General features: G+C 46.8%; 1 protein-coding gene across 3 annotated transcripts in view; it reads right to left on the reverse strand.

Annotated features, from left to right (window-relative positions):
• Nucleotides 1-16,933, reverse strand: part of KIF26B (kinesin family member 26B) — a 397,293-nt gene that overhangs the window by 103,528 nt on the left and 276,832 nt on the right. For all 3 annotated transcript variants that reach the window (XM_053912426.1, XM_053912425.1, XM_045184416.2), the window contains one exon: nucleotides 5,796-5,976. In XM_053912426.1, the coding sequence (XP_053768401.1) occupies nucleotides 5,796-5,976 (181 nt within the window). The remainder of the gene's footprint in view (nucleotides 1-5,795; nucleotides 5,977-16,933) is intronic.

Consider the following 16,933-nt stretch of genomic DNA (forward strand, 5'->3'; position numbering starts at 1 on the left):
AGTGAGAAGTGGAATCCAGAAGTTTCTATCACAATGGAATTCATTATTTCATAGCTACTTGAAACGAATTTAAAGGCTGGCACAAATCTTCCCACCCTGTGCTCTCTGATAAAGCTTCAGGGTGAGGAATGGTAGAAATCCTAATGAGGAATCCGACAATCTGCACTGTTCAGACAACCTGGGCCCTGGTGCACCGGAAGGCATGGAACTCTTTCCTCAGTATAACCTGGCATCTCTTCTTGGACACGGGAGACCTGTGCCAGCCGTTTCTGCTTGTTGAATAAACAAATAGGAGCTAGAGTAGGAATTACTTAAAAAGACCTTATTTTAATCAAATTTTCCTATCTTTTTGCTTTTCCTTTCCTGTAACAGAATGCCAACTGAACACCAATCTCGGCTTCCTCTTCCACACAATGTTTAGTAAGGGCTTTCTGTCCTAAAAAATGTTAACTCTGTAAAGGAAAAGAGTCTCTACTAAAGGGCACATGTGGGACTTTTATTTTTTTTTCCTATGCTATTAGTTTACACACCAAACAAGAGAAAGTTTGGCAATAAACTAAATATAGACAATGCAGGACCAGGCGACATGAGCCAAGTAGTGTGTGTTTGAGAGCGTGTGTGTGTATGTGTGTGCGTGAGAGAGAGAGAGAGAGAGAGAGAGAGAGAGAGAGAGAGAGAGAGAGATTACTTAGAGAATACATGTTTATATGTGCTAGTAGAAGCAAGAATACGCTAATACTGGATTTGATAAATAGTGCTGGATGGCAGACAGATGACTTCCAATCAAGGACCAAGAAGAACAGAGACTAATGGCTCCAGCCTCTGTTGCATAAGAAAGATAATCTGGCCGGGCCAGCCAGTGTACTACATCGCAGACACAGGGTTCCACCAAACCCCCTGCCTTTGGGCCACACTGTCCACAGGGGAGAAATCTCCACCCACCCTTCTCCTGCCCAGACCAGGCTAGGCGGGGATCCCGAGGAGAAGGAAACATCACCTGTAGCACAGGAGGCCGGACGCCAGGCAAATATTTCATGGGGACCTAGAGCTGATGGAGATCTGGATATACCCCCCTCTTCCTTTCCAGTGATGCGGCCCAAAGTAGCCAATCAGCTATAACTGTCCCCCGAAGCAACACCCACCGGAACACAGGACGTCTATAGCTAGTCACGGAATGGTTCGGGTGCGGCGAGCCCTCCTCAACCCATCCACAGCTTCACTTCCCATCACTGCAGTGCATGTTTGCTCCACCCAATCCTTGATGAGCTTTCCGAACCCCTGAGAGTCTGCTCTCTGGCCGCCGACACTCCCCTACAGGAGTTTTCTCATATCCCCAAAACACACGGAGGGGAAAAGGCTGGGTGCTTACCATTCCATCCCTTGGAGGGATTCCTAGAGATTATGAAGCAATTGTTATGAAGAGATGATTTACTTCCCTTCGGACATTCTTCTGGGAAGAGGACAATCTGCCAACACACGGGAGGCCTGCCATCACCCGTGTGACCTCACCATCACCATTCTGGCTTTGAAAAGTGTCTATGAGTCTGTGTCATTTATTGTGTTTTTTAGATTCCACACATGAGTGAAATCATGTGGTGTTTGTCTTTCTCTGTCTGATGTATTTCACTTCGCATGATACCCTCTAGGGCCATCCATGTTCTCACAAATGGTAAGAGTTCACTCTATTTTATAGCTGAGTAATATTCACTTTGGAAGGTATTTAAAGGTGTAACCACTATGTTGTTGTACACCTGAAAATAACAAGTAATATACTATTACATGTGAACTGTTGTTAAAAAATAAATAAAAGCATTGTTATGCACGCATGGCGTGGCTACATTCCTATACTTCATCAGATAAACAGATAATGCGAATTGCTCTAGAAGCTTGCGATCCAAGATAAAGAGCTCTGACTTTAAGCTATGACACAGGAACAAATGAACCTTAAACCTGGATATTAATGAATTGTGCAAACAAATTTCACTGAAAGCGGTTGCTGATTTAGGAAAAGAAATCACTTTCAAATAGATTAGAAGTATCATTTACATATAAGCCAAATCAGTGAAATATAAACAGGGAGCAAGCTGCTTTGATCCCCTAATCATCTTTATCATTCATTAAGAATGTCTTTACAAAGCCACTTAGTACTACAGTTTTGTTATATAACTTCAAAGTTAGGCAGAATTACGTTAAGTCTGTCATTCTAATTTTTCCTTAAATCAGGTCGCCCTTTGGCACAGGTTGGTGAGATGTCTGGGATTAACTGGAACAACGCACCAGATTACAAGTGTTGTTTAGAGTGGGATTCTGCCTCTTCTGTCCCTGATTGCAAGTCTAGTGCCCACTATGGGTGCTTGACACATAGTAGGTCCTCAATGAATATTCGCTGGGTGCTGAGATCTGCTGTAGATGCTGAGGACCCTGTGTTGTGTGCTTGCTGTGTTCCAGCTCCAAGTACAGTCTGCGGTACACAGTACAGTGCGGTACAGCGATGTTACCCCAATTCTCCCATCACCAGAAAAGTGCTCAGTGTTCAGCAGTGACCCTGGGTGGAGGGTGGGCGGAGTTGCCCCTGGAAACAGCAGGGGGTGGGACCCAGGGGAGGGGTGGAAGGGGCTGCCCTGATCTCGCTGGGTGTCTTCTCCTGCCGGGTCTCTGCTCCTCCTCTCCCAACCATGGCTCTGAAAAGGGCAGCGTGCTCTTCTCCGCTGGCCGAAGGCAGCTGGCTCCCAGTGTTACTTCGCTGCCATCATGGCCGCATGGCACGCTTCTCTCCACCCCAAATATTTAAAGGTCATGTGTTTCTAGTGGCAGCCCAGTGAGGCAGGGGGAATAGAACGGCTTAAAGGTCCTGACTTCTTGGTTTGATTCAGGAGGCGCGGGGAAAATCTCTGACCTGGGCCTCGGTTTTCCTGGTGACTAAATGAGAAGGTGGCCCTAAATAAGCCCATAAAAGCCCTTCCATACCTGTGAAAACCTGCCAGGTTTCATGAGGAAGTTCTTGGGTGGTTGGGGCATGAGGTGGGAGCTGGGCTGGGCTTGCTCCCCAGCCCCACCTCAGGAGGCCCCAGCTCTGGTCTAAATAATTATGTCGCTTTTGGCAATTCAATCAAGCTTTTCAACATCAAGCATGCTGATTTATACATACAGAGCACCAATTATTTATGTTCTATATTATACTCCATCATAGTTCTTTGAGACATTACTATGTAAATTAGATGACAGAGATCAATTGATGGGAATTTTTCCACACGGGTAAAGAGAACTCTGCACTCACTTCCCAAATATAGTGAGATTTGGGGAAGGGGGAGCACAAGTCTGGGAAAGAGATGCCCCTGTGGCAGAGAACAGCCTTCCAGCGTTACGAGAAGCGGCACTCACTCCACAGGCAGGAAGCAGGACAGAGGAGCTCCTGCCAACTGCCTGTTTCAATCACACCCACAGCAACACCCACATGATGGCCTTGATCTTCAGAGGCCACTGACCCTCCCATTGCCACTCCTTCCCCGAAAGCCCCGCCACCCCATGCTCAGCAGGACAGCTGTCCTGCCGTGTGGCCACTGGTCAGACAGAAGCCACCAGCCCATCACCTCTGTGACCCCCAGCCTGACAACCCCATCCATGACACGCTTCCATGGACAGACTCAGGCAGGGTTCCTGCCATTCCCGCCCGGTTAATGTCAGCCCTTTCTCTCCCACTCAAAAACACATCGGATCACAAATGAGGGAAAGGGATACCATCTTCCATTAAAAAAATAATAACTATGATTTGCAAGCTGTAGTTTACTAATAATTGTAGCATGCCTGGCAATTGTGCCTGCACTCATTCATGCCAGCTTATCTCATTTACAATCACACTTATATCTGATCACCGTGGAGTCAAGACTCAGTCGGTGTCCTCCAAACTCTGTCCGTGCAGGAGCTGCATGCTCCTCCTGGCTGGTCACCTCCTTCTGTGGGTCAGTCTTTGGCCGGGGACCCTGGGTTCTAGGGAGGGGAGTGGTAGTTAGGGAGGGGGCAGGTGGGGACAAAAGGCCCTAGGGTTTGGGGCCCAGGCCCACCTGGAGATTGACCCCTTTTGGAGCCACAGGCAGGGCACTGTTACAGAGGCAGGAAGACCATTTCTTACGCGGTTCATCGTGAGGGGTCCTGGCCAGGGCCGTTTTAGGGTATATGAGCATCCCAGGTTAGCTGATAACCTGGGGCCACCCCAAAGCGATGGCGTTTACATGTCTGTTTCCACGTATTCAGAAGAGAGGCTGGAGGTTGCTAGGGGCACACGGGGAGGAGGCTGCCAGGGGAGATCAGTTCCACCCTGGCCAGGGGGCTCAGCTCCGGCCCTGAAGTTCTAACGTCCTTCTAGCAAAACTAAGGCCTGCGTGCATGCAAAAAGGGTGCAGACGGTAGACTTTTATGTTATGTGTATCTTACCATAATTTAAAATTAAAATTTTTTTTACTGTTCCCACCCCTTCTTAGAAGGCAATGTGTCCACCACCTATCACACTGCCACCTGTCCCTGGGGGTGCCACTGCCCTCCTCCCAGCTCCCACCCCGAGAGGAGTGCTGGTCCATACTGGCTCCTCCATCTCCTGCCATGGCTGCCAAAGCTCCTGCCACTCTGCCCAACGAACGGAGCCCAGGCTGCGACCCGGCTGCCTGGCCTCCTACTTTTAACTTCGGGCCTGGGAAGCCAACCAGCTGAAACTACCCGCCCACCCGATGCCACAGACAGTCGGGCTTGGATGTTTTCCATTAGCACAATCTATTCGACGTAAAACTGAGACGCTGTTGGAAGGGTAACGGAGCCAGTTAATGCCTTCCCAGTGGGGTGGTGAAACCGGGGGCGAGAGTGCATGGGAGGAGACAGGAGAAACTGAGAAAGGAGGAAAACACAAAGCCGGATGGGCAGAGGGCGCCATGGGTGAACTCTAGAAAGACCACCGAGTTTGGCTGTGGTCACTGAGGACCACGAACCTGGGAATAACCATGTTTGGGGGTCAAGGGGAAAGCACACCGGTGACCAAAACAAACCCAAGTTCAGGCTGCTTGAACCTGCAGCAACGCCCTTCAGCAGGACCTGCAGGGCTCCAAAAAGGAAGCCTGCGCGACCCGTGTTAAGTTGGCACTGACATAGGCTGGAAACAAAAGAAATGCAACAGCCCCTGTTCCTTTAGCTAAATGTTTTTACCCGTCTCAGCTTACTAATTGGAGACTGACACCATGCCTGCTTCCCCAGCCGTCTAACAGAAGAGATTGAAAGACGGCATGGAGAAACTAAGCTATCCCAAACATAGCTGAGCAGCATCTCAACAGCGTCCCTGCATCTCTTTCTAAGGACTTGTCACAATTCAAAGTTGTGTTTCTTGGCACCACTGAAAATGCTCCCCCGAAACCCCATCAGCGGTCGGGTCCAACAGCAGAAGCTTTGTCTGAAGAGGCGAAAAAACGGAGTGTGTCACTGCGAATTTGCATCCTTCTGTCTTTCTCCTGTTCCGTGTCTTCTCTCATCTTTCCTGTCCTCTCTTTAAAGAGTTACAATTGTGTCCAGTAAGGTAAAACTGTTTTGTGCCAAAATCCAATCAGATCTCTAATAATTGGAATGTCTTCATTTACTATGTAGTATAGGTCACCCAAGAAAATTTTACAGGCCTGTCAGATGAATTTCATTTTGTCTCCTTTTCTTCCTGTTACCTCCTTTTTTTAAATAAATAAACTGGAGCCCTGATTTTCTTCTTTCCCCGAACATAGAAACCCGCACCCCGAGCCAGTGGTGGAGACGGCAGACGTGCCTACCTTGCCCAGGCCTGGCGTGTCCTTCACCTTGTTGACGGCCCTCAGCAGACACGGTGGGGCCGGGGGAGGGGAGATCTGCAGAATGCCACTGAAGCTGGTGGCGAAGAGGGGTGACTCAGCGACAGAAGTAGACGGCCGATGCTTCTTCTTTTTAGAAGACAGATTTAACTTCTGGGCAGCTCTGGAGAGGAAAATGCAGAAAACGAACAATGAGGGGAAACGTGTGGCACCATCGAATACACTGTGTTAGTTTATTTTCTCTCAAAGAGCCTCCTAGCTCCTGGTGACGCTTACCAGTCCTCTCCCCACCTCCGGGTGCGCGCCCCAAAGGACAACAGAGTCAACTTAACGAGCCACCCCGTCATTTATACAGCAGAGAAAAAGCCATCAGAGGGCCTGGTTCTGCAATGGGGATTTACAAAGGACTGTTTGTTACCCGAGAACACTCAGAGTAAGCATGAACAAAGCTGGTCATCTTTAGGGATAAACAGTACCTATTAGGTTAATCGCTCCATAACTTCTCCAGTCTAAACTCAAGTGGGGGAGACATTATGAGTTATGTAGAAATTCTGACACCTTGTAAAAGCCAAGCCGGCCTGATGGAGAGCCACAGGGTGACCGATGAAGGCAGGCTATGTACGTGCTTGGGGAAGAAAAACACACACCCCGTGCAGTGGGGAAAAATAAATCCCTCTGGTTCTACAAACACAACACCGAGTCAGAATAAACTCCAGTGCTGAGAATGCGGGCTGCTTGCTTACAAAACAGGCTTGCTGTGCGGGGTGGTCTTCCACTACAAAATGCAATTCATGGACTAGTCGGGGGGGGGGGGGGTAAGAGGGGGCGGGTAAGTTTGCCCAGCATCACTAAAAACATCGGTTGTTTAGTTGCATCTTTCCCCATTCAAATGCTCTGTGACACTTAAAACAATCATCACTTCGAAGAAAGAGAACACGGCCAGGCGAAGGCATCTCACAGACTGTAATATACTCATTTCTGGATTAATTCTTGGTGTTTCTACTCTCTTGTTCGAAGAATTCCAGTTCCATTATCAAATGTCATTAAACATTTCAGCTGCTGCTTAAATGGGCTACCACGACTTGATCCTGCAGATCAAAACCTTATAACCCGTCCAGATTCTCACCAATTACCTAACAGGTCACAGGACAGGCAGGTCAAGAAGACACAATCAGCCTTGTCTGCACCTCCTCCCCGCCACACCCCTTGTTGGAATGATCTGGGAAAGTTAGATTTAATTTTGTATTTATCACGCTCTTGATAAATCTCCTGAGCTACAAAATTGCCACAGCACAAACACAGCACAGAATTACTATTCTGAAGCTCGATTTTTCTGAGCCATAAACCTGAACATCGGCCTCACAAGAGTGAAATGCAGAAGAATGGGAGACATGTGGAATGACAGATTTTGACGGCATGGTAGCCGACAGCCCCAGCCCCTCAGCCAAATGTGGGGATCGCCACAGCCAGTCACTCAGCTGAAGGACGACGCGAAATGAAGATCTCCATAATGCTTCTCGTGCCAATCAGCAAAAAGAAAAAACTTGGAATAACTTTTTTCATGATCTCATTGCCACTCTCCCATCTGCAATTAAAGGCGAAGAAGCAGAATTGCTCAATGACAAGGCTGCTGCTTCTCCTGACAGTTGTCATTACTCCGAGATTCGCTCCCTGAATGCACAGTGGCTCCTCCAGAGGCGCATGTCAGCATCGTTCCTTCTGACACCCACCCCTGCACTCAGCGACCCCTCCCTGCTTCCCATCCAGGCTGCCTGGGTCTGGGAGAGTTAGACAGGAGGGGAGAGAGCGGTGTTTTTCCATTCACACTAGGATGCTTCTGTCCAGTGGCAAAAGGACCGGGTGGTTGCTATAAAGGACCGGGTGGTTCCCACCCCACAATCTGTTGGGGTTCCCCATCCAAATGGGACAGAGAAGAGAAGAAAATGCTACTGGAAGGGAACTCAGAAGAGGTAGTGGCCTGCTGGCTTCTCCCTTTTCCTTAGCTCTACCACCCAGGCCCCCACACTCCCCCCCCACAGGCCCTGCCAGAGGGGAAAGCCAGAGCCTTTAAAATTAAAGCACGTGAGGACTTAGCCAAGGACCTCACTCCTGGGTTTGCCCTCTGTCTCTTCCCCCCACAACAATACCAATTTTCATTCTCTCCTAGGTCATCTGCAATGACATACAAGCATGCTGCCATTGCTCCCATCTGAACAACTAACGGAATAGGTGATTTGCTTAGTTTTCATGTCTGTTTCCTGTCTAGGAGGTAAGTTCCAGCAGGGCAGAGTTCACACATGTTTGCTGAATGAATGACTGAAGACCGAAGGAACCGGGGACATTTAGCCCAGCAAATATAAACCTGGGGGAAGGGGGAGGTAGAATCTTTTTTAAAAAATTTGTCTTTAAAGCAATGAATAAATGGTATATATTTTTCAAGTAATAACGCCTGATTATTTCAAAGGCCATCTTTTTGAATTTCAGAAAGCCTTATGAGGAAGATAACAGTACTAATTACCAAGAAATGAGGTTTAAAGGGTTAAATCCAGAGTCCTTTTACTATCTGACCTGAATGTGAACATCTAGCTTTTTCAGATACCAGGTGCACAACAGGCAAGTTACTTAAATTCTGATGATGTTATAATGTATATAAAGGGCCTAGAGTACAGGCCCTGGCATATGGCTGGCATTGTTATCATTATCACAAATATTACCAGCAAGCCTTAATTTCTGCATCGTAAGGTATAGCAAAAATAGGGCCTTTATAGACTTTGTACGAAAATTAAGTAAGTGCGTGTGAAGCGGTCAGTCCACAGGAGGAACGGAATAGACGGCATGTCAAAGGTACTTAACAGTAAGTAGCGGAGCCCAGGATGATTCTAGGCCTACGCCCCTCACACTGCGCTCTGCCGTCTCTGCACAGGTAGCAAAATGAGCGGGGGCGATGTGCGGGTTTGTAAGCGAAAGGGACATCTTTGCAAAACTGGATAAACCATCAGTGATGGGTCTGCTTCATGCCATGGGGAGCCTTTTGTCACATTTCCAAGTAGTGGCTAAAAAAATATTTACAGGGAATGTCAGGGATGAGTAAGCATGCATTTGGAAAGTCAGATGATTCCAAAATCTCTTCCAATGCAGAGATTCTGAAGTGACCCTGGAATTTCTATGCCACGTGGGGAAGCCTCTATTGGCCTCGAATGCAGAAAAACAGTAATGGAGGGGGTTGTTTTGAGGGTAATTTAGTTTTCTTGTGCAACCACGATGTTGAACACTGAAACTAATGTGATATTATATGTTGGCTGCAAAATTGAAAATTTAAAAAATTATTTTAATAATTATGATCTTAAAATATGTTTTAAAATAAATACAGAATTCCACAATGTAGAAATTAATAGAAGTCGTATTTTGCAGCCATATAATCTATAAGAACATTTTATTTTAATTTCGACATCATCCTAATCAGCTGTGGGGCCTCTATTTTACACGTTCCAATTTCATGGGAGTCAGCAGCTCCTGCTCTTTTTACAGAGCCCTTCAGTGACATGCAGATGGGAGAAGGCTGTGGTCCAGGAATCATTCATGTATAATTGTATTATTCAGTGACACAAGGGAGAAGCAGTCGTGAAAGCATTGAAAAGGGTAAAGACATTTTGGCCAGCGGTGGATTTTGTGTAATTAATGCCTTACAAGCTCTTTTTTCATAGGCAGAGAAAACAAATGAGCGGGTTGTTTTACAAGATTTCAAGACAACAAAAAAATTAATCTACAAAGCTATTAAAAGCAATATTTACTTGTCTCATTCGTACCACGAATAGCATCACATACTTCCTAAAGCTATTCATTGCAACACACATCTTTAAACATCCATGAATTCATTTAATTCGCTGTGCCTTATTTCAAGAAAAAAAGATCGTTTCTCCAGCAGGATGAAATTAATATTTACTGAACCTATAAAGACAGTGGCGCCATGCTAAGCATCATCGGGCTGTGAGGAAAGGGCGATGACGTGAATTCGGCAAGAATTAAAACCCACTGAGCTCAACTCTTCCCTCCGGGTTCCACCTCTCTCTCTCCATCACCCTACTCATCTCCCCCAGGTTAGCACATCTACATGATGATATAGGAATTCAGGAACCAGTTCAGAATTGAGATGACCTTCGCATGGGATGGGACTTTTCCCTCATTGTCCAGATCTCTAACCAGATCTTTGGGGAAAAAAAATGGGGTAAGTAATTATCTGGAGAATGTCATTGGTTTAGGTGGGAGGGAAAGTCTTGGGTCTCAGTGATATAGATTGGAGGGGAACTCATGTTGAGTCTCTGAATTTTAAATTTTTTTTTTTTTTGCATTTGTAGGACAGACCATTTGACCTTGAATTTTCAGAACTATGAAGTGTTGAAATGGAAAGCCCCTCAGTCTAAGCACATCTCATGAGAACTGGGTTGGGGTCTACGAACCTTCATGTCTAGGGATTACTAACATATTGACCTAACAATCTAAGAATTATTAGCGTCATGAAGAATAGAACTTTCCTTAGGAAACAGGCAGGAATATCAGACAGCAGCACAGCCATTTTTTAAAGGATTCTCTCTCCTTTTTCAAATTCTAACACGCCATGTGTTGCTAACCACGTCTCGAGAGCATTTCATCTTGTTTGACGGGGGCTGTTCAAATGCGTGATGCTCAGGCCAGTGGGTAAAAGGTTTATAAAAATGAAGAGGGCATGCACGAGCTACTCAATTGCACCCAGGCAATTGATCGGTGAGATAGCAGCTGAAACTCGGTGGAAGAGGAGGGCGGGCTCAGGCCCTCAGACCTGCCACATCTGCTGCCCCCCGACCCAGGGGAGGGCGCCCGGTACAATCTCCACGGTCAGCGTGTAAAGGACGATCCCAGCTGCAATTGAATGTGACGGTGGCTGGGGCTGCCAGGGGCTCCGATGGCTCCTGTGTCATTAGAAAACGTTTCAGCGCTCTGAGGATTCAGACGATCTGGTAATGAGCAACGACATGACAGATCGCAGCCGCTCCTGGGAAATCCAGGGGGTCAACGACACAGGGGCGGAGGAAAATACAACAGATTGTAAATAAGGGGGCTATGTGACAAGAACCAGTGGTCTGAGGCACAGCTTCTGGAAACAGTTAAGATATCCATCTACATGCAAAAAAAAAAAAAAAAAAAAAAGGAAGACAAAACAGGCAGGCTTCATCTAGAAATAGCACCTATTTAAAAGTATTCTGCCACCAAGACCTTGGTCATTTTGGAAACTCTCCAAACTGGGTAGGAGTGCGTCCTCCTTCACCTTTCCATTTTCTAATTGGCTGTCACCAAGGTCATTTCCATGTCCCCAGGGGCTGATAGCATATGGGTCTTTTTTTTTATGATTTTTATGTAAATGATCCATTCCATTAGTGCAGAAAAAGAATTCATGACATGACTTCAAATAAAATGTTTGCTGCTCAGAGGCAAAAAAACGTGGCTGACCGTCAACCTCCAGCCAGAGACACTGTTGTCCCTGGAAACTGGGCTGGTTTTCGCAACTCAGTGCACAACCTTAACCCACAGTAATAACTGCTATAAATTTCCTGTGATTTTACTTACCTGTGCTCCAAGGGGGCGTGCAACTTGCCCCCACCAACGACTTCAGGGACCACCAACTTCGCCCTGAAGGCTCGCAGCAGTTGGTGTTCAGAGTACGTATCTGGTGTTTTAACACTTCATGAGAGGCTGCATTGCTGTGTGGTCTCTCGCTTCTGTGGGTTATTAGTGTTGCCTCCATCACTGCACTGTCCACTCACTGAGAGCAAACACCACGTGTCTCCTTTCCTCTGTAGCTCCTGGGCCTGGCCCTTGGCTGTGCGCCTTGTTAGTGGCATGGTACATGCTCACTCAGTGCTGCTTAATTGACCCAAACTTCGGAGCTCCACCAAGGCCCAAGAGGAAGCAGCCTGGAGTTGTAGGTAATGCTTGGACCTGGGGATGCTTACTCGTTCTAAAGCATCTGCCACACGTGGCCACACCCACCCTCACTTAGGCCTGGGAGGCAAGCGGCGAAGGTGTGGGCACTGCAAATGACATTTCTAAATGAAGGCTCAGCAGTTACCTGATTTTATCCATGGTCACAGGACTAGTGGTTCTCGCACTTGAGATCGGGATTCTAGTTTTCTGTCTTCTAGACCAGGGTCTTTCCAATACATCTTGCTATCATGCAATTTTATTACTAAATGAAAGCAGTTGTTTTATTTGGGGCAAAATAAAACCAAATGATAATCATTTGCCTAATAATAAAGACCAAAAAAGCAGTTACATATTTTTGTATGTAACTCAAATCAAATCATACGTAAGCATTTACCAATTACTAATCTAGTTGCTTAGCAACATACCTTCGTATCACAGAGGAAAAATGTCTCAGCTGAGTGAGTTAGGTCATGGCCAGAATTAGGATGTGAAATCATCTGAAAATGGCTTCTCCGTTCCTATAATCCCAACCCAAAGTGAGTCCCTGAGTGACAGTAACACTCCAAAAACTCCCACCACCACACATCACTGTTACGTGCCGTCTCGTGCCTCTCACGTGCATAAAGAGTGCTGGAAGCCGCTTAGAGTGCCTCTCAGTGCTGTGGAAGCTCAACCAATCAATCAGCACCTATTGAACACACAAAAGAACTATGTAATCCACAGGCTCTCCACATCACTGAAGTCATCTTTGAGTCACGCAGCCATTGCTCTGTATTCAAAGAGCCTACCCCTAAATTGCACTGATGAGAAGGATCCACACCACCCGACATCACTGAGAACTTCATGCTGGCTGGACAGCAGCAGAGGTGGAGAGGAGCTGAGAGAAGCCTGCAGACACCGAGCAGGTTAGCCCGGTACCCAGCCAGAGCGTCCCTAAAAGGCTGGCGCTGACAGCTCTTCCTGAACTGTGTTGGCTGGGGAGCAACACCTCGCACTCCGGCCTGAAGGCACGAAAGGGGCAGATGGGTAGGAAGGGGCAGGGGAATATGGTCAATAATATTGTGACAAGTTAGCACAGTGACCGGTGATGACTGGAATTAGCAGGGTGATCACACTGTAAGGTATAAAAAATGTCAAACCACTATATTGTGCACCGAAAACTGGTATCACCACTGTAATGGTGTACGCCAACATGCTTACATTAAAAAAAATTAAAGCAGTATTTGAAAATCATGCTATTGGGGGAAGTGGCTAATCCAATTATGTCTGGAATTTTGGGGGTCAGAGTGAGAATATCATAAGTAAATGAAAATATGACTCGAGGGAAAAATCATGGAAGAAAAAGAAGCCCATTCACAAACTTTTTTTTTTTTTTTTTTTTTTTTTACACAAAAGCTATTCCTTTGCTTGTGTAACGCCTGGTACCTGTAAAAGTGTTTTCTGAGTTCCTCATGTGACAATAGAAACATTTTCAAATGCCCAAATAAAGCAGATGTTTAATAGAAGAATAAGCTGTTGGCGTAGAACACTAAACAGAAGTACAGAGTAGGAATCTGTTATTTCCTAGAAGTGAAAATTTGGATTTTAGAAACACCCAGTAAACACTGTCGATGGCAGAATCGATGTCTTGCCCAGGCCCTGAGTCCTCGGAGCTCAAAGGGATGTGTCCTCTGCCTCAGCTTCTGATTGGTGTAGATGCTGTTGTCTCTTGGATGCTCTGGTTCCTTTAAGCTCAAGTAAACTGCTCCAAGGTCACTGGGGTTTGGAACATTTAGGCAAGACTCTTCCACGTGCCTTCCAGGGAGTCAGCCCCCTCAGCTCGTTAGCCAGCAGCGGCTCAGAGCTCTGCTGTCCCCAACTCTGCTCACCTCAGGCCATCAGGGAGCAGGATACCAGACACCATGACCGACCTTCGTGGCTTCCTTTGATATTCTGGGGGACAGGGACTCTGCTGGAGTGCCTTCACTAACCACCATCTGCAGGCGGCTGGGGCCCAGGCCCGAGAGAAGGTTGGGAAGCTCTGCTTTAGTGAACTTAGTCTTGTCCGGAACTGGACGAGTAGCTGCCGCACTACCAGCAGCTTGAGGACGGGGAATTTCTCGTTACACGTTCCTGTTTCTGTGTGTTCCGCAAGCCCAGAAAGTCAGACCCAAATGCTGCCAAGGCAACACATTTCAGGTCACGACCCAGAGGAAAACCCTCCTAAAAACAGGGAACTTCTGTTTCTGAGACTTGACGACCTTGGCAATGACCTCAATTTGCTTGAGTTTCGGCAATCTTCCTCATTTTAGGAGCAAGCACCCCACTCTTCCAAGGACACTGGAAGACGGACTAAACCCAAACCTGCTCTCGATTCACATGCGATAGAAAAGTCTAAAGGGACACACCACCGATGTGTAAACTGCTTGTGACGCCACATCTACTGGCCTTGATTACGACCACATCATCCTCACTTTTTTTTATCCTCACCCAAGGACATGCTTATTGATTTAGAGAGAGGGCAAGAGCAGGAGGAGAGAGAGAGAAACATCGACGGGTGAAAGATACATTGATTGGTTGCCTTTCATATGTACCCCGACCGGGGACCGAACCCACAACCCTGGGATATGCCCTGACCAGGAACTGAACCTATGACCTTTTGGTTTGGCGGTTGACTCCCAACCCACTGAGTCACACCAGCCAGGGTGCACATCATTATTTTCACAAGGCTGCACTTCCTTACCCCCACTGTCCTGGAGGGAGGGGTCCAACCTGCCCAGACACACATGTAAGGGCTGAATTATGAGGGAGGAAAAAAGCACAACGTACACGTAAATCTGGGGGTGCATCTCCAGGGCATTCTGCACGAAGTGTGTTGACCACAGGTGCCCTGGCCAGTGCCAGGTGAGGACAAAGCCGCTCTGTCCATACCCGTGGGACACAGCCTTGCCTGCTGTCTGACTTGGTGCCAGCACCTGGGTTTGATGACCTAGCCACAGCTGCACCTTGGTCCCCCCTGCTCTTGTTCCTGTTATGCAGTCGGTGCCAAGCCCTTCCCAGACTCCTAACCTGGCTTCCTGATGTCCTGCGACTCGGCTTCTGCCCCCAAGCCCTCTGCTCCAGCCTGGACTGATCTCGCTGGCTTTCTTCCCCCATGGGGACTAAGGTCCCCATGCACTTTTTCCTGTGCTAGCTGACCAGACGCTCGCTGTCTGCAGATCTTTAGGCTGCTGGCCGGATCTGCGCAGCCCATGCCTGCTTGGTCCCAGGGACACTAGGCAGCTTAACCTCCTCTGGGGCCATGCCTTTGCCACCTGGGCCCGAAACACAAATTGAAAGAGCTGTGAACATCCATCTACAAGGCCAGACCTAAGTAAATGAGAATATAAGTTTAAGAATCCAATCCGGATATATATGGTTCTAGTTAACTGCCATTACTGGCATCTTTCATAACATGAATAAGTGAGCACTGTCTCATCTTATTAGACAGAATTGATACAACCATGTAACTAACTACAATCCAGCTATTTTGGTTGCGTATAAATATAGACAGAGGAAAAAAAAAACAATCCTAGACTAATTAAAGCCCATTTCTTGTGGCCCACCAGCACCTGATTTTTCTGCTAAGAAACGGCTGTCCATAATATATGTGTATATAAACCTCTATAGTTCAAGGGCGACCCAACTGAAATTAAGATTCCTTCAAGGAAAAAGCATATCTCAGATAATTTGATTTCAAGAATCTAATGAATCTAATGTTCTTTTCATTACATCATGCTGCCTTTTAGATGCTAACTCCAGTAGGTTCTAGTTAAATCATTTACATGTATGCTCATGTAATGTTAAAAGGGAGAAACTGCATGATCTACCATAAACACAGAGCCCATTTCAAAGCCAAGGGTGACTACTAATTCCCTAGGAATTTTCCTTAGTATTTATCTTTCTTAGCCGATTGGTAGAAAATTACCTTGAAAAGCCTAAGAAACTGAAAAGCAGTTGCGCTCTTCACTTTTCATGCCTTTCTTTCGCAAGAACTGGTGTTTTATTCTCACTTTTCCATATTTTGATCATGCGAAATTAAAAACTGATGGGAAATTGCACACTTCAGATACAAGTTGTTGCCTGAAGCCGCAAAGTGCTATCAAGACGTTACAGCTAAAAATGGGCAGCGGCTGCGAAGAAAATAAAGCCTTTAATCCCTAACTCTTCACTCAATACCTGCAGCTCTTCCAGAGCAGAGCTAATTAATTGTCAAGGCTGGGTAACACACTCTGTGGTTTGGGGGCTTCTTGGTTAATTAAATTTGAATATAACAGTTGGTTTTGTTTGCTAAAGTAAGTCACTTCTCCTTTGCCCTTTCCTATCAATATGGCTTTATGCTTAACAAATTATTTACTACAGCTGAAATCTGGAGAAATAATTAAGTTATTTCAAAGAACAGCAATTTGCATGGGGTCTCTGCACCACAAGAATCTGCACCGGATGCAGCCGTTGCACAAGCAGCCGGCTCCCGACTCTGCAGCAAGGCTGCACTGCCCCAGACCCAGAGGGTCTTTTAGACTGCAGGAACCTCAGCAGCCCCGCTAGAGGGACAGAGGCAGAGATTCCCATCGCCTCCTTTCCTCTCTACTCTGCTGCCAGGTCACTGGGGATGAAGTCTATGCAGATCGCCGAAAACCGTGGCAAATGCACAGTGCAATAAAGTGCACTTGCCACGGTCACGTTCAACAGCTCCGAAGCAGAGAAGAGAAGGCAGCTATTGTTTTCAATGAAGTAGAGAAGCGCTCTCCTTTAGAAGAGACCTACTTATACAAAGTAGATGGTGTAGATGAGAGAGGACTTCAGCAGAATGACTGGGAAAGAAAAAAGAATCTGTAGTAATCATGGCCTGTTGAGACTGTAGGGCTGATGCCTTTTGTGACTTTGCACCAAAGCTGCTAACAAAGACCTGTAACTGATTTTTCGTTGTACCTACTTGCTTGGTTGATTATTTACTCTATGAAGTAGCGTGCAACGGGAACAGGAGGTAGGTCTGTGGTGCACATCCACCACTGACAGGACATGAACTTGAGCATGAAGGACGGACTCCCTCCACCCCTCCCATTGCCCCGTTTCAATGCTTCTCTCTAATGCTGCATCTGAAGTTGTTGGAGGCTGTGTACAAGCATGTCTGCGAGTGTCTG

Source organism: Desmodus rotundus, chromosome 10, assembly GCF_022682495.2.
Source record: "Desmodus rotundus isolate HL8 chromosome 10, HLdesRot8A.1, whole genome shotgun sequence".
NCBI lineage: Eukaryota > Metazoa > Chordata > Mammalia > Chiroptera > Phyllostomidae > Desmodus > Desmodus rotundus.